General features: G+C 45.9%; 1 protein-coding gene across 1 annotated transcript in view; it reads right to left on the reverse strand.

Moving 5' to 3' along the window:
* LOC139458448 (histone-lysine N-methyltransferase 2A-like) overlaps positions 1 to 27,113 on the reverse strand; it is a 43,167-nt gene that overhangs the window by 9,390 nt on the left and 6,664 nt on the right. The window contains exons 6-20 of the mRNA XM_071239886.1: positions 26,455 to 26,565; positions 23,935 to 24,096; positions 22,736 to 22,922; positions 21,745 to 21,858; positions 21,090 to 21,277; positions 18,229 to 19,314; positions 17,176 to 17,289; positions 16,787 to 16,860; positions 15,572 to 15,717; positions 12,832 to 12,944; positions 11,175 to 11,312; positions 10,158 to 10,316; positions 8,240 to 8,357; positions 7,232 to 7,310; positions 339 to 6,961 (exon numbers count right to left, since the gene is read on the reverse strand). Of these exons, the coding sequence (XP_071095987.1) occupies positions 339 to 6,961; positions 7,232 to 7,310; positions 8,240 to 8,357; positions 10,158 to 10,316; positions 11,175 to 11,312; positions 12,832 to 12,944; positions 15,572 to 15,717; positions 16,787 to 16,860; positions 17,176 to 17,289; positions 18,229 to 19,314; positions 21,090 to 21,277; positions 21,745 to 21,858; positions 22,736 to 22,922; positions 23,935 to 24,096; positions 26,455 to 26,565 (9,412 nt within the window). The remainder of the gene's footprint in view (positions 1 to 338; positions 6,962 to 7,231; positions 7,311 to 8,239; positions 8,358 to 10,157; positions 10,317 to 11,174; positions 11,313 to 12,831; positions 12,945 to 15,571; positions 15,718 to 16,786; positions 16,861 to 17,175; positions 17,290 to 18,228; positions 19,315 to 21,089; positions 21,278 to 21,744; positions 21,859 to 22,735; positions 22,923 to 23,934; positions 24,097 to 26,454; positions 26,566 to 27,113) is intronic.

Below are 27,113 nucleotides of genomic sequence, written 5' to 3' on the forward strand. Positions count from 1 at the left end.
TTCGGTGAAACCCACCAGCACAGGTATGATGCAGATAAACCTAGAAACATAATCGGGGCGAACCAGGTTTTGAACCCACAATCATAGGTTTCTGGTGTGCCCAAGGGACGCAACTCTGCACAGCAAATCCCAGCGCCTTGACAACTCGGCCACCCGTGCCCCCCATTTTTCTTAGAACCATTTACAAATCTGTGCACACTTCAGTTCTTTGGGGATTTTTAAATGAATTAACTACAATTTACATTTGAATTTTTTTTTTCACTGAATTAACTACAAAAGGTCTGAACACTTGCATTTGTATTTTTCACTTAAGTAACTGAAAAGGTCTGAACACTTACGTTTGTATTTTTCATGGATGTTTCTCGGGCGATGCTGACTCTTCCTCTGCCTGACTCCAACGGCCTTGACCCCTCCTCGGACTCCCGCCATGTTCTTCTTGTAGATCTTTGTGACCTTCCCGGCCTTGATGGCTGATTTCTTGACCTTGACCCCAAGTCGGTTCTTTGTTATCTTGGATGAGAGGTTTGTGACAAGTTCAGATCCCGACTTGGACAAATGTTTGACTTGAGTCGAAACCTTCGTGTACGTGTGCCCTGCGTCTATGTGGGAAGGAGGCGTCGAGGTCTTCACGGGGGACGTCTCCTGCTGCCTATGCATATGGTCTTCGAGAGAGTTGCAAATGTTTTTTGAGATCTGCCCTTGAATGATACCATTTTTCTCAGGACTGAGCGCAAGGTGATGTTTGACTGCGGTCAGGGTGATATTACTGGCTGCCTTCTTTCTATGGAGGATAGTTGGTTTCAGGATTTTCTTGAGAACCGTCAGCCGGCTGTTGACAGAAGAGCCAGGCTTGTGGATCCCCGTGCCGGGCTTGTGGACGATGTGATGCGGTCGAACAGTGGATTCTTGGAGAGTTGCTGAGCAGACAGGGCCACCTTTGAGCGGACTGTCGTTCAGGATGTTCCTGAGGTTTGGTGAACTCACTGTGACCTTGGTCGGTCCCGATGGGGTCGTGACGGCAGATACGTCGCCTGCCTGTTTGTTTGAAGGAAGGATCTTTTTCAACATGGACAAAGCTTCAGAGTGGCTACACACAACTGTCTTGCATCCATCTGGCAGATGTCGGATGAGGTTGCTATGGAGGATGGTGTCAGCCCTGGAGTGGACCACGCTGATGACGGGGTTGGGTGGCGGCGAGACGTGGGAGGGGCCAGTGAAGGGCTGGTGAAGCATCCCCGGAGATGGCACCATGCTTTGGTTCACAACTGTCCCCTTGTTCAACACCGACCCCGACACCAGGTTCATGATCTGTTGTGTCTGGTGTGGAGTGAGGGAGGGAGTCAACACTGGCGACGCCTGAGACACGGACACGTACGGCTGTGGGGGAGTCTTGGGGTCCAGCAGGAAGCTGCCCATGTACTCCATCCCACCCTGCTGCTGCTGCTGGAGATTGAGCCGGGACACCACGCTGGCCTGCTGGGGCGTCAACTGGCTCGGGAGGAGGTTCCCCAGCTGCGACACAAGATTCGGAGGCAGGACCTGCTGGCTCTGAGGAACTAGAACATTCGAAGGACTCTGCTGCTGGGTGAGAAGACCCAGGGTTTGGTTGGACTGCAGAAGTGTTGTGGGGTTGGCCGGAAGGCTGGTTCCGAGGAGGTTGGCCTGGTAGTGAGGTTGGTTTATGGGACTGAGGATGCTGGGTAGTGTCGGCCTGTGGAGAAGTCCTGGAATGTTGGACATGATGTTCGGGCACTGGTCGAGTGAGAAGGTGGTGATGGACTGCTGTGGGCTGGTGTTGATGGTGAGAGGCTGCGGTATATGAGTATGGATGGCTTGCGAAGTTGTCTGTATTGTGGCCGACAACATTCGGGGGTGGTTCAGCTGCGCCACGGCATTCTCCAGCACATTTGACGTGTGGACTCCAGCCAGAGGCGGACTCCCAATGATATTTACACTCGGCTGAGGCTGGAACGTTTCAAAAATATTCCTCTGTTGAGCTGCCGTGCGTCCAATGATGTTAGAGTTGTCTCCCCCTGGCGAAGGAATGGTGAGGGGTTGTGGGATATTTGGATGAGGCACAGATTTTCCGACTGCATTCAAAAGATTTGTGATTGTTGAAGGCATACACTTGGACACATGTGGGACTGCTGGGGCAATAGACTTACTTTGTTTAACATGATTCTTAGGCTTGGTACTCGGCGCTCTTGTTTTCCCCGTGTCCTGGGGAGTCTCGCATCTCTTGTCTCCTGGGAGCGACCCCGAGTCGGATCTCGCCTCTGGGTCAGTTTGCCCCGACATGTTGTCCAGTTCAGGAATGTTCTTAGCATTTGGGGGATACACCATGTAATACTGAACCTGCTTTGTACTCTTTTCCTTGTCCATGAAGTGTGAACACTGTTCTGAAGAATTTTCATCCCTGCTCCTCCTGCGTCTTATGTCAACCTCGAAATCCTCGTGGGGAATACTTCGAGACGCCTGTTCTAGACTCTTTGCATTCGGCATGTCTGCTTTCTTCGCACACTGCTGAGCGTCTACCTTGTGCTTGTGCAATGGATGCTCTACTACCTGAGAGTGGACCCTGTCTTCAGCACTCTCTACAGGTTTTGGTTTTGTTTGAATTTTACCTTCCAGGATCTCCACGACCTTGGACACATCTCGCTTCAACACAGTGGACACTGCTGCAGCAGACGCTGTTCCCTTAGGGCACGCAGCAGACGTCATTTCCTTAGGGGACACAGCAGACGTCATTCCTTTAGGGGACACAGCAGACGTCGTTCCTTTAGGGGACACAGCAGACGTCGTTCCCTTAGGGCACACAGCAGGCACGTTCCGCTCCTCATCCCTAACACAGGCACTGTCCATAGGATCTTCAATGTCAAGTTCAGATATCACATCCTGTGGTGACACTTTCAGCAGCTTATCAGCATTTAAATTGTTAAATACAGTTTTCTGGACCCGAGGTAATTCATCACAAGAGACCGATTGAGCTGTTTCTGAACATTTTGGGTCAGATTCTGACAATTTAACAGATTCAATCAACTTCTGATCAGGTGGTTTACTACCAATTTCAACATTTGTTTGTGTAACCGACTGATCTGTTTTGCATGGCGAGGGTATCGGTATCTCCATGAGATCACCCTTCCTGTTCTTCAACATACCAGTGACCTCACACAATCGGAACTCAGGACTCAAACTCTCGTCCTTTTGCGGTCCAATCTTAGGCGGAGTCTTCAATCCACCCTCCTCCGTATTCTCCAAGGATGTGCTTTGCTTCTTGGGTCTGCCTCGGCCCCGTTTCGGGGTCACGTGAGTTGGAGAAAGTTCAGCGTTTGCTTTTCTGGTTTCAGATGCAGATGGGGATAATTGGGTGTCCATCTCGTTCTCTGATTCACCTTTCTTGTTGGGCGAGACTGGATCGCTTCGCCTGGAACGCCGTCCTCGACCTCGTTTCTGTGGTGGTTCTTGTCTCTCCGGGGAGACAAGTTTCTTTGATTCGGAGACATCAGGCGGACTTAACAGACGTTTTGATGATCTGCCACGACGGACAGGTTCATCCTGCTTAGATTCTTCTCCACTTTCACACAAATCCACAACCGCGGGTAACTTCTCCTTCACAGGAACAGGTTTATGTTTGGGTGGCCTTCCCGGTTTTCTCTTCACAGGAGTTGCACCGTCTTTGTCAGTCTTGTTGTACTTGGAGAATTCTGTTGCTTTACTGATGTCGGTCAGCTTGACGATACAGTCCTGGCTATCTACAGACTTGTACCTGGACCGAACAGGATACCTGGTCTTTGGTTCCTCTTCCTCTCGCAGACGGTTCTCATCCTCCTCGTCTTCACTCGTGCTCAACTCGAAGTCACAGTTCTGGACGTGGGTGTTGAAGCTCTCCTTGGTTCGGTACAGCCTCTTACACGTAAGACACTTGAACGGTCCTTTCACACCCGGACTGCTCTTTGCCAGACTCTCGGCTTTAATTTTGCGGGCAATCTTGTCATGAAGTGGCAGTTCCTCCGACACAGTTTCAGCATCCGCTGCTTGTTTCCCCGTCTCCCCACCATCGCCAAGTCTCTGACTCGTGCGGCGTAAGGGGTAGGTCTTCAGGGGAGCACAGCCCTTCTTCATGGATGTCCTATTGGGGACATCGGTCTTCTCCTCCTCATATGCATCAGACTCATTTCGGGTCATTTTAGTCATCTCCAACTTTACAGTAAGCTCCTCGGAACTGTCCTCCGCGTCCCCCTTCTGCTCTTCAGACACGGCATCCCAATCCTGCTCTACCTTCACATCCTCCACACTGATGTCCATCTTCTCAATACCCACTTCTGATGCCAGAAACTGCGATTCTGTCAGCTCGCCTACACAATCCTGAACTCTCGTATCATTCGTCCCTGGTCGCTGTGATCCTATGTCATCTTCACCAAGATCAACAACACGTCTGGCAACTCTAGTATGGTCCACAGCAATTCGTTTGACGTGTTCGGGTGGGGTCACCGTCACTGGTAACCTCATGCCCGAAGATGTCTCTTCATCTCTGTCGGCAAGATGCGTTGTTTCTGGACGCAGTGACATCCTTGGATAAGGATCTTCCTGAACATCCTCCAAGTCAACCATCTCCTCCTTGATTTCATCCTTCACATCCCTCTTGTCCTCCATCACATCATCCAGGTTGATTTTCCAGCCAATCAGCATTCCCCGTTTGTAGATGGGGACACGTTCTTCGTGGTGCTCCACTATCTTCCGATCTATGACCCCTGTTGCTTCCCTCTTGTGTCCTGGAGTTGGCGGACTCACTGCAGGACTCCCAGCAGGATTTCTGGAAGGACTCGCAGCAGGGACTTTTGCAGGACTTGTGTCGAGAACCTTTGCAGGACTTGCCCCAAGTTTCTTTGAAGGACTTGCCTCAAGATTCTTTGAAGGACTTGTCTCAAGATTCTTTGAAGGACTTGCCTCAAGATTCTTTGCAGGACTTGCCTCAAGATTCTTTGAAGGACTTGTCTCAAGATTCTTTGAAGGACTTGTCTCAAGATTCTTTGACGGAATTGTCTCAAGATTCTTTGAAGGACTTGTCTCAAGATTCTTTGAAGGAATTGTCTCAAGATTCTTTGACGGACTAGCCTCAAGGTTCCCAGAAGGTCTTGCCTCAAGATTCTCAGAAGTATTTGCCTCAAGATTCTCAGAACTCATGGTAGAAATCTTTGCAGGACTCTCGGCAAGATTATCAGAAGGACTCACGGGAGATTTAACAGGACTCGATTCCAGTTTCCTGGTGGAACAATCAGGAGCTTCTTTGTCCAAACTTGGAGTTACATTCTTAGTAAGATCCTTGACAGGGCTGGCAGGAGGAGTTTCAGTAGGATTTGGTGTAGGAATCTCTGTCTGATTCTCCATTGGATTCTTGGTAATATTTTGACTGGCTACATCTGCCAATGATGGAATTTGGGACACGTCAGGTGTATCGGAACTAGAAGAAGCTCCTGTAGAAGGTAACCCATCTTGGGCTGGTGTCTCAGGATGTACATCAGATGTGGGCTTTGTCACTCTCCCCTCAGTATCACTTTCTTTCTCAAACATTTCTTTCGTATTGTCTCCTGAGACGTCCATAGTCTCCGAAGATTTACTTTCTGGTTCTTCTTTTTCAGACTCACAACTGTGAGGTGTGGCTACAGCCTCGTTCACCTGTTCACAACCAGCATCCTCCTGCCTCCTGATCGGTTCTTCCTCCCTCTGATCGTCTACTTCCATCCCTCCCTCATCCTGACCCTCCTTCTGTTCCTCTCCTCCAAGAATGTCATCGTCCTGGACATCACCCGCCTCCTCACTGAGTGCGGCCTGAGCCAAGAGCAGTGCCTCCTCCTCAGAAATGTCTGGGTTGTCCGTCATGATGACAACCGTCTGCCCATCACTGCTCTCCAGAATCTCCGGCGGAACGCTGTCCAGAACCTGCTGTGCGATCTCTTGCTCCGGGGACAGAAGTAGAGGGTCATTCGGTTCAGTTTCAAGGTAATTCGGTTCAGTTTCAAGGTCATTCGGTGCAGTTCCATCAGTAAGGTCTGAAGCTGACACAACTTTGTTTTCATCATCCTCAAGGACAATCACATCCAATGTCTCCTGAGTGAGATCTACTATCGGAGGAGTCAGAGCCCTGTGGGGAGCAACAGATATTCTGATTGGCTCATTGGGTCCTAAACTAGAACTGGATTTGACCTTGACCCTTATTGGCATGGAAGCTACAGAAGCTGGCCTCGGTGCAGGAGACGAGGAGAACGGTTGACACGATTTGGGGCCATCTCGTGTGTATGGCTGAATATCACAAGATGATGACCGCTTGGTTCTGACCATCGTAGGAGGCGATGCTGCTCTAAATGTCCGGTCGGCACTGTCAGCCCTCTTCACCGACTTCCCAGCAGCCTCATTCAATCTGTCAACGATCTTACAAAGGTTTCCAAATTCATCATCGGCTGGTTTCTGTGCCGGCTGTTTTGGCCGACTCGCCATATACCTGTCAACATCAGCTTTACTGAGGTATTTTAATGTATTGGGAGAGAGCAGGTTGAGGTCAAACTTCGGCTGTGGTTCCGACACTTGTTCTCTCTGAAGACTGGCGTGAGCGGCAGGGGATTCGCTGAGGGAGACGGAAGTGCTCCTGTCCTGTGATGGCCTGTAGCTGCTGGACTGGTGTACGACGGAGGTCGGGTCCCTGGCGGTCACCTTGGCGACGGCTGTCTCAGCCATGATGGTGACGTTGGTGTTGGAGGTGGGACTGAGCATGTGGAGCAGACCCAGGGCGTCTGGAGTCAGACGATCCAAGGGCACAAAGTCGGGATGGGTTTCATCATGGACGATCCTCATGTCACTGATCTTCACCTCCGGGCTGGTCGGGTTGGGTCGCATCTCCACGATCCGACACGTGTACACACACCGCCGCCGTGCATCCTGGGTACTCCAATACACCCGCGTACAACTGGAACAGAACGATCACACCTTATGCTTACTGTTTGTTTATTTGTTGTTAAACGCCGCACTCAGCAATATTCCAGCTATATGACGGCGGTCTGTAAATAATCGAGTCTGGACCAGACAATCCAGTGATTGACATCATGAGCATCGATCCACGCAATTGGGATACAATGACATGCATCAACCAAGTCGGCAAGCCTGAACAAAACAAACAACTAACACAACTACCACAGGCCAAAAAAATAAATCCAAGGCTGTTGCATCCAAGACTTACATGAAGTCTATGGGGAGGAGACATCCCTTGACATCCGACAGCGGCCCCAGGTAGCCCAGGCTCTCGATGGTACACGAACCTGAAACATGCAGCACCAGTGATGCCGTTACCTCATTTTCCCTCAGTCTACAGGCTTCAAAATTCATGCTAGACCGCTAGACCAAGACAACTAAATTGTGCAGAGGACAAGGAAAAGCCGAATGATCCAGATGGAATAGTAGCATTCGAGAGCTTAGCAACACTTAAGTTGGAACAAATTGGAACTGAATAAAACTGACAGAAAATGTAAACATAGAAAACACTTTGGTCTCATTCAAGCAGGACGAGCTACAAGGGAGACAACTGTGTGAGGCTTTTTTTAGATTACCTCCCCCTTCCCCACTGTACAGCTCTATTGGTCACACACAACCAAACGTTTTCCCATGATGAGGTGAGGTGAGGTGAAATGGGGTTTAACGTCGCGTCCAAGATTATTGCATTTATATAGCGACGTGCATGCATGTGTGTGTGTGTGGCTGCTTGTACTAGTCCGGACTGATGCCGATTTATAGTGCTAGCCCACTGAGATACCATTCCGCAGTTTAACATGAATACCCCACTCAGACACAGTGTACTGACTCCGAGCCGACCAGTACTTGTTTTAGCCCCTTAATGCCGAGCGCCAGACAGGGTAACAACAAGTACCATCTTTTAACGTCTTTTGGTATGACGCAGCCGGGGATTGAACCCCAGTCCTTCCACTCTCTAGGCGGACGCTCTACCACTAGACCACGGAGGGGGTCAGACGAGCTACGAAGGATGAGGACTAGTAAAATAAGTATCTGGACTAGTTGTTATGAATCAAATTTCTAAGGCTGAGCGTAACAGGTGTATTACCATCAGCCCCAGTCAAATTAAGAGGCTGGAAGTACAGATGGTTGTTCCTTCAAGACAGTCTTTAATATCCGAGTTATGACGGACTAAACTTGGACCAGGCAAACGTTTTGTGTGGGTAACTGTTTGTCTTACCGATGAGGATGTTGAGAGTGGAGGGGTGCACCCCTTTGTTCCAGGTCTTCTTCTGGTAGCGGCCCTGGGTGTCGATACACACCCGCCTCAACACCCGGAACCCATCTTCCTCCACCAGCTGAAACAAAATGTCCATAAATATGAATTGTTTAATAGACATTACTTAGAAGTTGATGGATGACGAGGTAGACACAATTTTATGGATAACAACTTCTTTAACACTGTAAAAAGGTGGATGTTTCGGTATAGATCTTTATACCGTTGTCAAGCAAGACTGAATGAGGGACTTAGTACAGAATATATATAGTAGGTGGAGGATTAACAGTAACAACAATTGCATACATGAGTGGGATGACATAGGTAGGTGTTGACAACAAAGGGATGATGCTGTCACAACACGATGGACAGAGAACACATAGCTGGAAGCCAATAGGGACATGAAGCCAATAAACAGGATAAGTGATTATTGTTTGATCTATACCGAAACGTCGCTTATTACAGTATTAATGAAGTTGTTATCCATAAAATTCTGTCAACCTAGTTACATATGGGTTCAATTTCATTAAAATCAGACCTTAGTTCTCGCTACCGCTAAACAAAGATCTGAAGACATCCCATTAGGGGTCACGTCAAAACGACCTTTCATCCGACCAATTAGTGCGTTGCTTACCAGATTATGAAAGTGACAGTCGGAATGTGATTTCTAATCATGCATTGAAAACTTTAACATGGGGTATTCCGAACAATAGTTAGGGGTTTAACGACTGAATCCTGACAATATAGACCATCCATTAGCCAATCAAGAATGTTTTTTGTTCAGGTTTCAAATTTGTAATCAAGAATTTGTCAAAATATGTTTCGAAGCGTAGTCGCCAATTTGAAATTTGTGCCGTAAAGCACGAGAAAACTGCCTTCTGATTGGTCGGTCAAAGTTCACGCAAGGTCGGTCTGACGAGACCTATAATAGGATGTCCTCAGATCTTTGTTTAGTGGTAGAGAGAACTAAGAACTGATTTTAACGAGATTGATATGAGTTATTCTGAGAGTGAACCGTCATGGTAATTGTTTAGCCCACTCCTCGTTAGTGACAAAGCTGTAGTGAAAAAGCAATGTCGTTGAGTATCAATCCCTAAGGCTTACAGTGTTCATGTCACATTCTATTCTACCTTATGTCAATATATCACATCATCAATCGTGTCTGCATTATATTATTATCTGAAATCTATTAGCAAGAACAATAAGTTGGTTGGTTGGTTGTTTAACGGCGCACTCAGCAATATTCAAGCAATATGACGGCAGTCTGTAAATAATCGAGGTTTGGACCAGACAATCCAGTGATTGACATCATGAACATCGTTCCACGCAAAACAATAAGTAAATATACTGTTACATATCAAGGTTTGTTAGCCACAATCAGAGGTATCTACCATATGTATGCCCTTTTAAAAATATCTGGATAAAAAACAAGTAATTTTACTCATTTGAATCTTACATTTCCGCAAAGTTTGTTGCTCTGTTTTTTTCTTTCAAATTTCTATCATGTCTTTTGCAGTCTGCCATTGCTGTTTACAGTGGTACCAAGTGCGCATGTAATTTACATTTACATGTTCGCTCTTTGAAAAGGTGACTGACGGGATTCGGTGGTCAGGCTCGCTGACTTGGTTGATGCATGTCATCGATCACAATTGCGTGGATCGATGCTCATGATATTAATCACTGGATTGTCTGGTCCAGACTCGATCATTTACAGACCGCCGTCATATAGCTGGAATATTGCTGAGTGCGGCGTTAAACAACAAACAATAGTTATTTGAAAGAAATCGGAAATTACTGAATATTTTTTAATGTAATATTAATTACGACCTCCCTCTCACGTACTTCCGGAGAGTATGTCATGTTAACCTAGAAGCCAGCTCACCTGTCCGTCAACCTGCGTGGTGTGGTATTTGCAGTACACCTTCTTGTCCTCCTGGAACAGGCAGTGGTCGGCCTTGGCACACTTGAAGTGGTAGTTGGCGGAGCAGCCTCGGTTACAGCAGCCCACCGTGGCACCAGACCTGCTGCAGTAGTCGCAACGCTGAGGACAGAAACGGGATACCAGTTACCATGGTTACCTTGATTCATGTCCCAGATATGTTCATTATTTTCATCCAAAACTAGGATCATAATAAAGGTGAATCTACAATTCAAATCCACAATCATGGGATTCTGACACACCTAAGGGAGGCAACTCTTGGGAAGTTAACATTAGATAATACATTTTTAGCCATGTTTATTGTAAAAAAAATTAAACAGTATCAATAAGAAAATATGTTTCCACAAATGTACATTGAGGAAAATAATATTGAAAATCAATGAAGCTTTGAGGAGTTTTGGCCAGTTTTAGGCCAAAAGAAACTACCTGTCTCCAAGGTGATGTGAACTCGCTTCCCTGACTCCACAGTGGAGGGTCTGATCTAATGAGGCTATTGGAGGTGAGTAAAAATCTAACAGGCTTGCAGACAATGGTTTCTTGCCTTCGAGGTGAAATTGGTTGTAACGCCACGTCCAAGATTATTGCACTTATATAGCGACGTGCATGTACGTGTGTGTGTTTGTGTGGCTGCTTGTGCTAGTCCGGACTGATGCCGATTTATAGTGCTAGCTCACTGAGATACCATGCCGCAGTTTAACATGAATATCCTACTCAGACACAGTATACTGACTCCGAGCCGACCAGTTCTTGTTTTAGCCCCTTAATACCGAGCGCCAGACAGGGTAACAACAAGTACCATCTTTTAACGTCTTTTGGTATGACGCGGCCGGGGATCGAACCCCGGACCTTCCACTCTCCGGGCGGACGCTCTACCACTAGACCACGGAGGCGGTCCCTTCTTGCCTCTGTCCTGGTGGAGAAGTCTGGTGGTGACTGGTGGTATTGTTCATGTGTACCTACCATCTGGCGCCCTCGGCCGACGGCGATGTGGACATTCTGCAGCATGCCATCTGCCTCCTCGAACACCTCCGCTGACCACAGTGCACAGTTGACATGCACCCAGTCGTCTTGACCAACATACAGCAGACGGCCCGCATCCTGCAGGTCACAGGTCAAAGGTCAAAGGTCAAGGTGGAGCAGATGACATATATTCTATTAATAGCTGTGACAATTTACTTAAGTATCAAGTGATTGGTGTTATCACGGCTTTTAACACTATTCCAGTTATATCACAGCGTGTCAACTTAATGTGGGAGGAAAGCCCGAAGTGATGCAGGTCTCAGACGTTTACCACTTCGGTGAAACCCACGAGCACGGGTATGGTGCTGACAAACCTAGAAACATAATTGGGGCGAACCAGGATTCAAATCCTCGATCATAGGTTTGTGTCTTCAGATTTGCAGAAATTCTGATTTGTCATCACAGTTCAAGAAAAGCATTAACACAAGAAAAGTCCATAAAATATTTCAAAGATAAAATCCACAACACTAAACCAAACAGATTGCAGCTTACACTCCCATTAACTTCACAATAGTAGTGAGTGAGTGAGTATGGTTTTACGCCGCTTTTAGCAATATTCTAGCAATATCACAGTGGGGGACACCAGAAATATGCTTAACACATTGTACCCATGTCGGGAGCGTGACGAGCAAACGCTTTAACCACTAGGCTACCCCTTACAATTGCAAACAATGGTTTGTGTCCGAGTATACACATGATCTCAGGTCCATTGTTGAAGCATGAAATAGCAACATACATCAGAATTTATCTAGAATTCCAAACTAAATACCCTTGGCAGGCAAACTGGGAAAAACTCAACGTTCTTGTTTCCTTAACTTGTTAACACTGCATTCAATGCAATAGTGTAAAGACTTTCAGATTCTCCTTATGGGTCCTGTTATCAGAGAAATACAAGTCACCCTAGAAGGCCATAATATTGGTTATAACTTTAACTACATGATTTGGGAAATTAGTAATTCCAATTTGGTAATTGGTACCGACATTTGCTGCAGACTGTGGACTGAATATTGTCCCCTGAGCAGGTCTAGATACTAGGGCTGGGATGAGTCCAAATTTACTACCTGGGTACCCACACCCCTATTACCTGACCCTACCCGGGTACCCACTGTTGGTGTCAAGAGATAGGCACAAAATGTCTGATTGGGAAATGTTTTATTGCAGCCATGGCAAAACCTATTTTGATACATGTATCAAACGATCAGAACACTGAAGTTGACTGAAGCTTTATCTTTACTCAGACATATACAAGTCAAAAGGAATGTGTGCATTGTCAGAAAATGCGAACATTATTGACTTTTTCTTTGTCATCAAACAATATCACTTGACTAATCACGGGTCCGGGTAGTCCTGTAGGTACCCGGGTCCTACTCAGGACCCACCCGACCCGAGTACCCGAGTTCTCCGTCCCAGCCCGACTAGATACATCCCTTTAACTATGAAGATTATCAAACGTATTGACCAGTCTGGACCGCATGTAACAGTCATAATGACAACATATAGTATTACAGTGAAAAACAACAAACAATGCCCTACAACTCAATGTATCGCTGACAATCAGAGCAAGTTATTTCCCGAGACTGAACCCCTGTCAACTTACATTTGGGAAATCGTCTCCAAAAGAAGAACAGAGCAGACACTGTCTGAGATCATCCCCTCCGTAGTCGGACATCGCCATGACGGAACTCGTCTCACTGTCGCCATCAATGGAAGCTGAAACATGCACAATTTATTGCTGCTATGAAAGTGCATATTGTTTTGTGTCAGCAGCTGCGCAGCACTGGCTTGTTTTGTTTGTTTGTTGTTTACAGTAGAGGACGTAACGTACAAGTTGACCACCTGAGAGGGGGTCACTCGTATGCGTGACAGTCTGTCAGTGGATCGTGGATTTCTGCGTGTTGCACAAAAATGTCTCTACAAGTGTTATTTGTGAAAATAATAAAACAAAATTACGTAGAGTCATTGATCATTCTACTAGTTATCGAATGACATGAAAAAAAATGTCATAAGAAAAATAATAAACGATCAAATTGGGAGAAAAATGTGCAAAAATTGAGCAAAATGTTCTGTTTTTGACAGCGATTTTCTCCTATATACATACTTTTCAGAAACTAACATGTAGTATTTTCTAAAAGCTTATTCATCGTAGAGTTATAAAATATATGAATTAATTCACACACACCAACGCACACCAGTTTGCCATCGCGTTGAAATAAAGTTTGTTTAACGCCCCACTCAGCAAAGTTCCAGCTATATGATGGCGGTATGTAAACAAGAGGCCCACAGGGCCGGTATCCCTCACCCGGATATTAACGCAATCATGACAAAATATACATTTGCATTGTACATGTATATATTACATGTATTATACTGCAAATATTTCGTAATTTTGACTCTGTCAGCATTTAAAATGGGTGGATGGCAAATCTGACAGCATGAACGTGTACTTCTCTGGATACAAATGTAGCATAAAGATCTGAACTGTTATGTTATGATCCAGGATCTAAGTTTCCAGGGGCAAGACTGGACCCCAGGGCGATCCTATTGGCATAAATGTATGCTATGCTGTGTTTCGTCAACGGGTGGCTGATTGCTTACGTCACTGATCAACATCATTTCTGAAGTATTTTCATACTGATTTGGCGAACGTAACAAACAGGTCCATGACACAAAAACTGAATCCAATTTTATTTTCTACTTTTCGTTTGTTTGTTTGTTGTTTAATGCTGCACTCAGCAATATTTCGTGTGAATGACGAGTCTGTAAATAATCGAATCTGCACCATTTGGATATTATCTATATGACCTCAGTGAACAGTTCCAGCATTAGCTTAATGGCCTGTAACAGGCAACAGCAATAACAAATAATCCCTCTGCGTTTGAAAGTGGAATAATATAATAATAATAATATTGATCAGCTGAAACGTACCATAATCAGTGTGAGTGAGTGAGTGAGTGAGTTGGTTTAACGACGCTTTTAACAATATTCCAGTTATATCGCGGCGTGTCAGCTAAATGTGGGAGGAAAGCCCGAAGTGATGCAGGTCTCAGACGTTTACCACTTTGGTGAAACCCACGAGCACGGGTATGGTATGGTGCTGACAAACCTAGAAACATAATCGGGGCGAACCCGGATTCGAACCCACAATCATAGGTTTCTGGCGTGCCTAAGGGACGCAACTCTGCACTGAGAATCGCGGCGCCTTAGACGACTGGGCCACCCGTGCCCCCTCACAATAATCAGTGAGGATCAATACAACAATAACATCAGTGCCGGGCTTGCAGTTATCAAACACCGGGCTTGCAGTCATCAAACACTGGGCTTGCATTATCAAACACCGGCTTGCAGTTATCAAACACCAAGCTTGCAGTTATCAAACACCGGGCTTGCAGTCATCAAACACTGGGCTTGCAGTTATCAAACACCGGGCTTGCAGTTATCAAACACCGGGCTTGCAGTTGTCAAACACCGGGCTTGCAGTTATCAAACACCGGGCTTGCAGTTATCAAACACTGGGCTTGCAGTTATCAAACACCGGGCTTGCAGTTATCAAACACCGGGCTTGCAGTCATAATCAAACACCGGGCTTGCAGTTATCAAACACCGGGCTTGCAGTTATCAAACACCGGGCTTGCAGTTATCAAACACTGGGCTTGCAGTTATCAAACACCGGGCTTGCAGTCATAATCAAACACCGGGCTTGCAGTTATCAAACACCGGGCTTGCAGTTATCAAACACCGGGCTTGCAGTTATCAAACACTGGGCTTGCAGTTATAATCAAACACTGGGCTTGCAGTTATCAAACACCGGCCTTGCAGTTATAATCAAACACTGGGCTTGCAGTTATCAAACACTGGGCTTGCAGTTATAATCAAACACCGGGCTTGCAGTTATCAAACACCGGGCTTGCAGTTATCAAACACCGGGCTTGCAGTTATCAAACACCGGGCTTGCAGTTATCAAACACCGGCTTGCAGTTATCAAACACCGGGCTTGCAGTCATCAAACACTGGGCTTGCATTATCAAACACCGGGCTTGCAGTTGTCTTTGAAGAAATCTATCCATATAACATGTTCTTATGGATATTTTAAGGGTCAGGATATGTAAATGCACGTGACTGCATATTCATAAATATTTGATTCTAGTGATTACGAATAACGAATTGAATTCATGAATGGATACGGTTCGATTCACCGAATACGCGAGTAAATCGTAACAGCCCTACAGCAAACCCATCTAATTCTAGGTACGAAAACCTCACCATATACACGGCAATGTACGGTAGATTATCCAATCAGGTTAGATTATCTGTATGAGAATGATGCCATGCACACTTACACATGGGCACCATCTTCTTGATGGGACTGCACTGTATTCGTTTAAATGGCGACGGTTGGGGCGACAACGGCGGGTCCTCCCTCTCCAGCCACTGGGCGTACGTGTGATCACCGCTAGGTGGCAGCACCGCATCCGGCAACATCCCGCTGTCAAACAGATATGAGATATGGTCATGCAGTCGTAGAAATTGAAAAGTTATTTTTAAGAGGAAGAGGGTAACCTTGTTTCATTAGACCTCTGAGCTGGAAGCTAGTCCTGCTTCAACGAAACAATAATGGTTATGTCGTCTATATTTTCTGTCAGTTTTATTTACTTCCAATTTGTATCAAGACTGAAGCACGGAGAAAAGGTTTTCAAATAATACCATGGTTTAACGCCCCATATGACGGCGGTCTGTAAATAATTGAGTCTGGACAAGACAATCCAGAGAATGATATCATGAGCATCGATCCACGCAATTGGGATACGATGACATGCATCAACCAAGTCAGCAAGCCTGACCATCCAATCCCGTCAGTCGCTTCTTACGACAAAAGCAAAGACGCCTTTTGTAGCAAGCATGGTTTGCTGAAGACCTATTCTACCCCGGATCTTCACAGGAAGACAAGCATGGGTTGCTGAAGTCCTATTCTACCCTGGAACTTCACAGGAAGACAAGCATGGGTTGCTGAAGTCCTATTCTACCCCGGATCTTCACAGGAAGACAAGCATGGGTTGCTGAAGACCTATTCTACCCCGGATCTTCACAGGGAGGCAAGCATGGGTTGCTGAAGACCTATTCTACCCCGGATCTTCACAAGAAGACAAGGATGGGTTGCTGAAGACCTATTCTACCCCGGATCTTCACAGGAAGACAAGCATGGGTTGCTGAAGACCTATTCTACCCCGGATTTTCACAGGAAGACAAGCATGGGTTGCTGAAGGCCTATTCTACCCCGGATCTTCACAGGAAGACAAGCATGGATTGCTGAAGACCTATTCTACCCCGGATCTTCACAGGAAGACAAGCATGGGTTGCTGAAGACTATTCTACGCCGGATCTTCACAGGGAGACAAGCATGGGTTGCTGAAGACCTATTCTACCCCGGATCTTCACTGAAAGACAAGCATGGGTTGCTGAAGACCTATTCTACCCCGGATCTTCACAGGAAGACAAGCATGGGTTGCTGAAGACCTATTCTACCCCGGATCTTCACCCTACACCAGTCGACTCACTCTGGCAGACTCTTGTTGTGTTTCCACAGCTTGCAAGTGTTGATGTTGAACCAGGGGAAGCACTTCTCCATTTGCTGAATTATGAATAAAATTAATGAAATAAGTTACAAACATTAGTCCAGATATACAATGAATACTTTTTATAACCACAAAGTGTAATTACATGATTAATTTGCATACTTCAGTTCGGATTTGTTGACATAGTATTTCCAGTGTTACATACTCACGGTAATGTCTTTGCGTTGGGGGAGAAAAACATCAAAACTCATTATGGTGTGTATAATGCGCACCCCCTTCTACACAGCCGTGTTTTTTTTATAAAAAAGTGCGCACAATAATCAAGAAAATACAGTATGATAAAGTTACGTCGCACACAGGCTACCACTGACCTTGACAAAGACGGATCTGACCGAGTTGTTGACCTTCCTGCGGGTGTGCGTCTGCTCCTCGGGGTTGCTGAGCGCCGTCTGGATGATGTGCACCATGTCCTCACTGAACTCCTCCTGCAATATGGTTACCATGGTAACTGACCCTAAACACATGCAGGTGCTAAGAATATGACCAAAAACGTGAAATGATTTACTCAGCAATATTCCAGCTATATGACGGCAGTCTGTAAATAATCAAGTCTGGACCAGACAATCCAGTGATTAATATCATGAGCATCAAACAAGCAATTGGGATCGATGACATGCATCAACCAAGTCACAGAGCTTGACCACCCGATCAGGTCAGTTGCCTTTTACGGCAAGCATAGTCGCCTTTTACGGCAAGCATGGGTTGCTGAAGACCTACTCTAACCCAGATCTTCACGGGTCTCTTAAATAATTGAGTCTGGAACCGACAATCCAATGAATGACATCATGAGCATCGATCTACCAAACTGGGATACAACATGAACAATAACATGCATCAACCAAGTAGTATATTGTAGTTTATCATCCAAAACTGGCTCCCACAGGAGATATCGCTTGGGTGAGATCAAGTGATGTCTACATTGTAGATACCGCTGCAATGAAATTGCATCACAATGCTTTACAGACCATTGTGATGTCATTGGTTACCATGACGTCACAATCTAATGACATCACTAATGGCTCTGCTACTGAAGCTGTTAGCAGTACTTTTTACACTTAAGAGACTGCTTATTACTGTCTTCAAACTGAAAGAGATGGAAGAATGATGTTGGATGATAAACAAAATCTCACCCTCGTGTCTTTTCATATAAAATATATCAACACTCGTTGAAAAAAGTGGAAAACCTCCTCAGTAAGCCTCAGAGTTATTCCACTTTTATCAACTTGTGTCGATATATTTGATATCAAAAGACACGAGGGTGAGATTCCCAATATTGTAAGTAGAATCGACAATGGGGGATTATATTAAAAAAGAATTTATCCCATCGTAGAATATTTTTTTCAGATCTCCTACTGCCAACCCACCACACTCTCGTAGACATTGGTCTCCAACTTGTCGCGCACGGCTTCGAAGTCAGTCGGGAAATCTCTGCTGTCACAGTACTTCTTTTTCCCCGCGGACGAGTCCGGCGTCATCACAGTGACACTCCCAGACCCAGACTTAGTGGGCGTCTGATTGTTCACTGTTTGTATGCTGGCAAGAGACTCCAAGTCAGACGACTTCAGCGGATCGGCAAGCTTCTCCACAGAGTCTATCTGCACCACCATCGACATGCTGGAGTCGGAGGTATCCACGAACATGGGGGGCGTGCTGGCAGAGAGAGTTGTCTCCCCTGATATGTTGCCTTCTGCTTCGGCGATAGTGTCCGTCTTGTCGAGCACGGAACCTGGGACAGATGGAAGAATGGGGGATGATTGGTGCTGATCCTGAGAACTGTGGTCGTTCTTTGAACCCGTGTCTCTCTCTGGACTTTCGCCGTAACTTTTCAAGTACGACAACAGTTCCTGGTCATCCTCCGTGCCTATCATGTCGCTTGCCGGCAATTCCGAACTTAGCTTTTCGAATTTTCCATCGACAACATCCTCCTTCCTTAAATCACTCTTTTCACAACTATCCGTCTCCATGGAAACTGTTTCCGTGGCGACAGGTTTCACGGAGTCGCTTGTTCCCTGGCTGTCTATCTTTGTAGCATCACAACACAACGCTGGAGTCTCTTTGTCACTCAGTAAACACTCGTCAATTATTTTGAAAATATTCCTCTCCGTTTCCATGGAGATTTTCTCTTCTGTGTCCTTTTCACAACTCACAGCACTATCACAGATTGTGTTCACAGGGTTTTCGGACACACTCCCAGGCACGGCGCTAATATCAGTTTCCATGGCAACAGAGTTTGTTTGTTCCAGAACGTTGTCTGTTTGAGCAGGAATTGTGCCTGGTGCCTGTATCGCTGAGTCTGACTGGGGGGAGGAAGCCACAGGTAAGTTTTGTGGGGAGGATAGCACTTCGGATGTTGAGGATTGTGTCACCATGGCAACAGGAGTTACACACTTTGCAGGAGAGCCCTTGCCCTTTGGACTAGACTTTCGTTTTTCAGCAGACCTTCTCTCCTTCTGGAAAATAAGAAGGAATTGAATGGATGGAAACCATTTTTGATGGTGATTAATGTTTACCCTTGTCAGTGTAGCAGGGCATGGAGTCATCCCACAGATGACATCCTTACCTTGTCAGTGTAGCAGAGCGTGGAGTCATCCCACAGATGACAACCTTACCTTGTCAGTATAGCAGGGTGTGGAGTCATCCCACAGATGACATCCTTACCTTGTCAGTGAAGCAGGGCGTGGAGTCATCCCACAGATGACATCCTTACCTTGCCAGCTAGCTGTATGGATAAGGCATCTGACCTCGGATCAGAAGGTCCATGGTTCGATTCCCATGAATATCAATTACCTTGTCATCAATGTTTTGTTCTCTTTGTTGTAAAACGCTACACTCAGCAATATTCCAGCCATATGATGGCGGTCTGTACATAATCGAATCAAGACCAGACCATTCAGTGATCATGAGCATCGATCCACGCAATTGGTATACGATGACTTGCATCAACCAAGTCGGCGAACCTGACCACCCGATCCCATTAGTCGCCTCTTATGACAAGTCTGATGAATTGCTACACCCCCAAAAATGTTCCACAACAGGGACTTATCAATGCATTTCAGATATTCAGACTATATCCATGGTAATTATATAATTCATGCTAACTAGATTCATGATAGTGTATTAGTTTTCCAAAGGTGACTTCTATCTCACTGATCAAAAAATATAAGTACTCTAAAAAGCTTGAATTTCCCGATTTATCCTGCCACCAAAGGAAAATTCGAGATGCTTCACTGCATGACCTATCTGAAAATTCTAGTAAATTCCTAGATATTTTTTATATTTGTATACTTATCCTGCATAACTCTTTAATGCATATTACTGCTTGTTCTTGACAGAGAAAAGAGCTAAAAGAGTAAAATAATTGAGATACTTCTCTGCATGACCTATCGAAAGTACTAACACTTCCAGTTTGTTGCTTAAAGCCAGTGATCGATATTGTGAGCAACAATCTATGCCTTTGGGGTATGAGGACAAGCAGTCAACCAAGTCGCTGATTGACTGGTCACCTCTTAGGACCAGCCTAGGTTGCTGGGGTCGACCCATCCTGACCTAGAATACTGAGTGAGTGAGTTGGGTTTAACGCCGCTTTTAACATTATTCCGGTCATATCGCAGCGTGTCAGCTTAATGTGGGAGGAAAGCCAGAAGTGATGCAGGTTTCAGACGTTTACCACTTCGGTGAAACCCACGAGAATGGGTATGGTGCTGACAGACCTAGAAACATAATCGGGGCGAACCGGGATTCCAACCCACAATCATAGATTTCTGGCGTGCCCAAGGGACGCAACTCTGCACAGCAAATCGAAGTGCCTTAGACGACTGGGTCACCCGTGCCCCCCTGACCTAGAATTACCAGGGGCTAAGACTTGTGTGTATCCTCGTGTTATGTGTTTTTGGACGCTTAAGAAACATTTGTAATTTTCTCATTAATCACAAGAACTGCAAAAAAACTCACTATATCTTAAAAACAGGTTGGTTGTTTAACGCCGCACTCAGCAATATTCCAGCTATATGACGGCATCAACCAAGTCAGCGAGCCTGACCACCCGATCCCGTTAGTCGCCTTTTACGACAAGCATAGTCACCCGGTCATCATCTGAGTATTTCCAATGTCTGTGTGACGCCACACCCCTTGTTAGTGCGCGAGTAATCGTGATAACCATAGCCATCCGAAAACGTATGACGTCAGAAAACGTATGATCCGCCGATACACGGCAGGCGGGACTCACCTTCTCGTCACGCTTGAGCAAATGCTGGGCACACTTCATACTGAGCAGGTTCAACAGGACGGTCTTGAGGCTGGCCACGAACTCCGCCCTCAAGAGCCGCTCCCAGGGGGCGGGGCGCTGCTTCTCACAGATCCGGCACGTGTAGTGCACATCCTCCGGCAGGCACGACAACAGCTGGTACATCTCGTCTGGAAACATTGAGTCAGTTTGGTATTGAGTGAGGGAGTGAGTTGGGGTTAATGCCGCTTTTAACATTATTCCAGTCATATCACGGGGTGTCAGCTTAATATGGGAGGAAAGTCCGAAGTGATGCAGGTCTCAGACGTTTACCACTTCGGTGAAACCCACGAGCACGGGTATGGTGCTGACAAACCTAGAAACATAATTGGGGCGAACCGGGATTCCAACCCACAATCATAGGTTTCTGGCGTGTCCAAGGGACGCAACTCTGCACAGCGAATCGCGGCGCCTTAGAAGACTGGGCCACCCGTGCCCCCTTCCAATTTGTAGAAAAACTGAAGCATTGAGAACTGGCTCAAAACTACCATCTTGGAATTTTTATTTGTCCTCAGCACAAGTAATTAGTTTGGGGTTAGAGCACTTGTGTGAGTTCAAAAGGCTTCAATGGCTGTCATCTCGCTGAGGTGCTACTCACCTGACAACTGCTCACACCGAGCATGCACCCAGCTCTCACACTTGACACACTGGATCATCTTCGACTCCCAGTCGTCGTCAGAGTAGCACTTGTGACAGATCGGACAGAAGTTCCCTGTAACCATGGTAACAGGGGAGATAATGGTAATCAGTGGCGTGTCAACCACACATAATACTTTGTAGAAGTGTCACACATTCAGAATTTACTAAAACGAAAATAAATTTCTTTAACCGAGGTGTGTGTTTCTGGTGTTTCAAAGATCATGAACCAAACATCCACCTTTTGAAATTTATCATTACTCGTGCACAGTGAACAACGACTTAATTTCAGTGAAGAATGTTTGTGACAATGAGATCCATCCACTCTATAACTCACCATGTGAGTGAGTGAGTGAGTTTGGTTTTCTGCCGCTTTTAGCAATAATCCAGCAATATCACGGCGGGGGACACCAGAAATGGGCTTCACACATTGTACACATGTCGGGAATCGAACCCGGGTCTTCGGGGTGACGAGCGAACGCCTTAACCACTAGGCTACCCGGCCGTCCCTGTAACTGCCATATGACACAGTTGAACCAATCAACTCAACTCAAAAGGGTGCATTGGAATCACGCACGCATGAATACGGTGTTAGCGTTGGGCGTCTCAACGTGCGTGATTCCCGTGCACCCTTTTGAGTTGATTGGTTCAACTGTGTCATAAGGCCCTGTGACGCAGGGGTAGCATTATGCAGATGGCTGTTTCAATGAATGCTAGTTCCACACGTGACGAACAGGTCTGGTTGTTGATGAAATATAATGATAGCTAAATAGACAGATTTTTTATTCATGCACCGATAGTCTTTAAATGTAATATCCAGTTATGTATGACTGTTTAATAATCTCATACCAACTTAGACTGGAGTAGGTCCAATAGTTTTTCAGATATTGTAGTAAACGTCAGTACCTTAAATCACCTTCCAGACTATAGGTACAATGTGTAATGACACTTACCCTTGTCCATGAGCTTGCCGCACTCGTAGCAGAGGGAGAAATCGTAGGTCCAGGTGGCGTTGGTCCCGGTGCCGGGGGTGGTCGCGCCACAGCTCTTGCACCGCACGCACTTCGTACACACCCAGATGTTCTTCTTGGACGGCCGAGTTGGGTAGCTCGGACCAAGACATTCAGGATGATACGTGGACTGCAAGAGTGAACAGGTAAATGTACAGGTAAGTGATTACAGGTAAACAATCAGGTGAATTAACAGGTGAGTGGTGAACAGGTAAGCAATCAGGTGAATGTATAGGTGAGTGGTGAACAGGTAAGCAATCAGGTGAATAAACAGGTGAGTGATTAACAGTGAATAAACAGGTGAGTTATTACAGGTAAGCAATCACGTGAATAAACATATAAGTGATTAACAGGTAAGCAATCATGAATAAACACTTGAATGAACAGATGATTAATTAACAGGTGAGTAATCAGGTGTAAAAACAGGTTAATGTACAGGTAAGCAATCAGGTGAATAAACATGTGAATACAGGTGAGTGATTGACAGGTAAGCAATCAGGTGAATAAACAGGTGAGTGATTAACAGGTAAGCAATCAGGTGAATAACAGGTGAGTTTTTACAGGTAAGAAATCACGTGAATAAACACTTGAATGAACAGATGATTAATTAACAGGTGAGCAATCATGTGTTAAAACAGGTGAATGTCCAGTTAAGCAATCAGGTGAATAAACATTGTCAGTTAAGTTTAACGCTGCTTTTAACACTATTACAGTTATATCACGGCGTGTCAGCTTAATGTTGGAGGAAAGCCCCAAGTGATGCAGGTCTCAGACGTTAACCACTTCGGTGAAACCCACGAGCACAGGTAAGGCAATCAGGTGAATAAACAGGTGGATGTACAGGTGATTAATTAACAGGTAAGCAATCAAGTGAATAAACTGGCGAGTGATTAACAGGTAAACAGGTGATTAAAAAGGCGAGTTAACCGAGTCTGGCGAATGAAAAATTAGGTAGATGCCAGAACCTCAGTTCATTCTTAGCGGTTTAATGTGCTTGGAGAGCCAACAGTGGCACCGGTTACAGCTGACGCAGACATCTCTGGTGATCCAGCAAATTCAACAGCACCTCTGGGTCCACCTGTCAGTTCTAACAACATTCTTCCCCTACTGGGGACGTATCTAACCAGCCTCCATCTACTGACCTGACATCGATCACATCGCAGGAGATGGTTCTGGTGGCCGCACACATTACAGAACTGACAGCGCCGACAGCACCAGTTTTCCATGTTCTCCTCCTCGGGGCGCTCCTCGTAGTCCAGACAGAACAGGTGGAACGGTTCGCAGCACGCCGTGCAGTAGATCAGCTGCAACAGGGCGGGAAGCAAAATCTTTACATGCCAGTTTTGTGAATCTAACAAACAGGTCTGTGACACAAAATATTGCCCAAACCCCATTGGCAACTACTTTCAAATCTATTAAGTACCTGTTTTGTTTGTTTTGTTTGTTCCTTTCTTTCTTGTTAAACGCCACAGACAGCAATATTCCAGCTATATGACAACGGTCTGTAAATATATCTATATCTACATCTCCAGGGTTGGTTGGTTGGTTTGTTGTTTAACGCCGCACTCACCAATATTCCAGCTATATGACAACGGTCTGTAAATAATCAAGTCTGGACCAGACAATCCAGTGATTGATATCATGAGCATCGCGATGACATGTATCAACCTAGTCAGCGAGCCTGACCACCCGATCCCGTTAGTCGCCTTTTACGACAAGCACAGTCACCTTTTACGGCAAGCATGGGTTGCTGAAGACCTATTCTACCCTGGATCTTCATGTGGCACATCTCCAGGGCTTACATTTCGGTAAACCATCACTAACCACAGGATCCATTCCCATGGTTCTCGTGACTTCAAATTACCCGCCACACTTAATTTGAAAAATCATAAAAATTTCACTGACCAATCAAACGTTGAGAAAAGGACATGAGCAAGGGAGTACTTCACAACGCTAGTATCAAAGGACATGAGCAAGGGAGTACTTCACACAGCTAGTATTAAAGGACATGAGCAAGGGAGTACTTCACACCGCTAGTTTTAAAGGACATGAGCAAGGTAGTACTTCACACCGCTAGTTTTAAAGGACATGAGCAAGGGAGTACTTTACACCGCTAGTTTTAAAGGACATGAGCAAGGGAGTTCTTCACACCGCTAGTTTTAAAGGACATGAGCAAGGGAGTACTTCACATCGCTAGTTTTAAAGGACATGAGCAAGGGAGTACTTGACACTGCTAGTTTTAAAGGACATGAGCAAGGGAGTACTTGACACCGCTAGTTTTAAAGGACATGAACAAGGGAGTACTTCACAACGCTAGTTTTAAAGGACATGAGCAAGGGAGTACTTCACACCGCTAGTTTTAAAGGACATGAGCAAGGTAGTACTTCACACCGCTAGTTTTAAAGGACATGAGCAAGGGAGTACTTTACACCGCTAGTTTTAAAGGACATGAGCAAGGGAGTTCTTCACACCGCTAGTTTTAAAGGACATGAGCAAGGGAGTACTTCACATCGCTAGTTTTAAAGGACATGAGCAAGGGAGTACTTGACACTGCTAGTTTTAAAGGACATGAGCAAGGGAGTACTTGACACCGCTAGTTTTAAAGGACATGAACAAGGGAGTACTTCACAACGCTAGTGTTAAAGGACATGAGCAAGGGAGTACTTGACACTGCTAGTTTTAAAGGACATGAGCAAGGACGTACTTCACACCGCTAGTTTTAAAGGACATGAGCAAGGGAGGACTTCACACCGCTGAAGAAATGAAGACATCATTTTCGTCAAAAAGATTTTTGAGAGCTTTCATTTGCAAGTCAGTCAGTTTTTCAAGTTGAATTTCTCGCAAACTGAATCGTAATCGATGGAACTGGCCGACATGTTGTTGATGTTGCCAACCCAATGATGAGACTGGTTTGTAATTCGCATTCTGATTGGTCAGTCAGTACCGTAGCCTATCAAATTGGCTAATGAAAATCAAGGGCAGGAAATCTGACCGCCCTGCATACCGAAATGAGGGCCCAGGAGATATAGAGGATGTTCCTATGTTCTTGTTATAACTGTATCGACTATCAAATACAGATTTAAAATTTTGGGCTGCTGGATACTCCAACACAACCCGAAGTTCTGTTTTACACAAACAAAACGTTAGAAATCGGCACTAGTCCTGTAGTCCTTTAGTTAAGGTATCATAAGGACTAGAAGAAATGAGCCATTTTTAAAGGTTCTGCTATATGTTATCATTGCAGGACTAGTGGACTGAAAATATTAGTTTCTACCACTGGGTATCTGTGGGGTTTGGGGGTGGTGATCGGGGTAGGGTGTGGGGTAGGCCGTGGGGGGAGGGCGATGGGAGGGTGGTTGTGTTAAGATGTAGGGTGGTGACAGTGTGTGGTGTGTGTTTAGGTATGTGTTGGGTTTGGGGAGGGTGTGTGTTGGGGTGTGGGGTGTGGGGGTGTGGGGTGTGTGGGGGTGGGGTGTGTGTTGGGGTGGGGGGTGGAGAGGAGGGCGATGGGAGGGTGGTTGTGTTTAGATGTAGTGGTGGTGACAGTGTGTGGCGTGTGTTTGGGTATGTGTTGGGTTTGGGGAGGGTGTGTGTTGGGGAGGGGGGTTTCTACCGCTGAACTACCCCTGGACCAGGGTTTCGGGGGGGGGGCTGCTCCTCACCTCGTGTTTCCCTGCACTACCACACAGGTAGCAGACAGTCCTGACACATGCCGGCGCCAACATGGTCAGCGCCATCCCCTGTTGCCATGCCAACTCCACCTGACAGCTCTCCTGCAACCCAACAAGAAATACAGATGTCATATCACAGCCAGCAAAACGTAAACTATGTCACATTGACCTGTGAACAATAGGTAAGGTGAAATGGGGTTTAACGTCGCGTCCAAGATTATTGCACTTATATAGTGACGTGCATGTGTGAGTGTGGCAGCTTGTACTATCCGGACTGATGCCGATTTATAGTGCTAGCTCACTGAGATACCATGCCGCAGTTTAACATGGATACCCCACTCAGACACAGTATACTGACTCCGAGCCGACCAGTCCTTGTTTAAGCCCCTTAATGCCGAGCGCCAGACAGGGTAACAACAAGTACCATCTTTTAACATATTTTGGTATGACACAGCCGGGGATCGAACCCCGGACCTTCCGCTCTCCGGGCGGCCACTATACCACTAGACCACGGAGGCGATTCTGTGAACAATAAACAAGAATCCAGTGAAGCATGAGCAACAATAAACACCATCAGGCCATGATGACAAACAAATCATCCATTTCCCATCTTGACTGGAGTCTTGAGGATGCAGGTCTGTCTTAGTCTG

This window comes from Haliotis cracherodii, unplaced genomic scaffold (assembly GCF_022045235.1).
Source record: "Haliotis cracherodii isolate W230 unplaced genomic scaffold, xgHalCrac1.p SCAF_12, whole genome shotgun sequence".
Taxonomy (NCBI): domain Eukaryota; kingdom Metazoa; phylum Mollusca; class Gastropoda; order Lepetellida; family Haliotidae; genus Haliotis; species Haliotis cracherodii.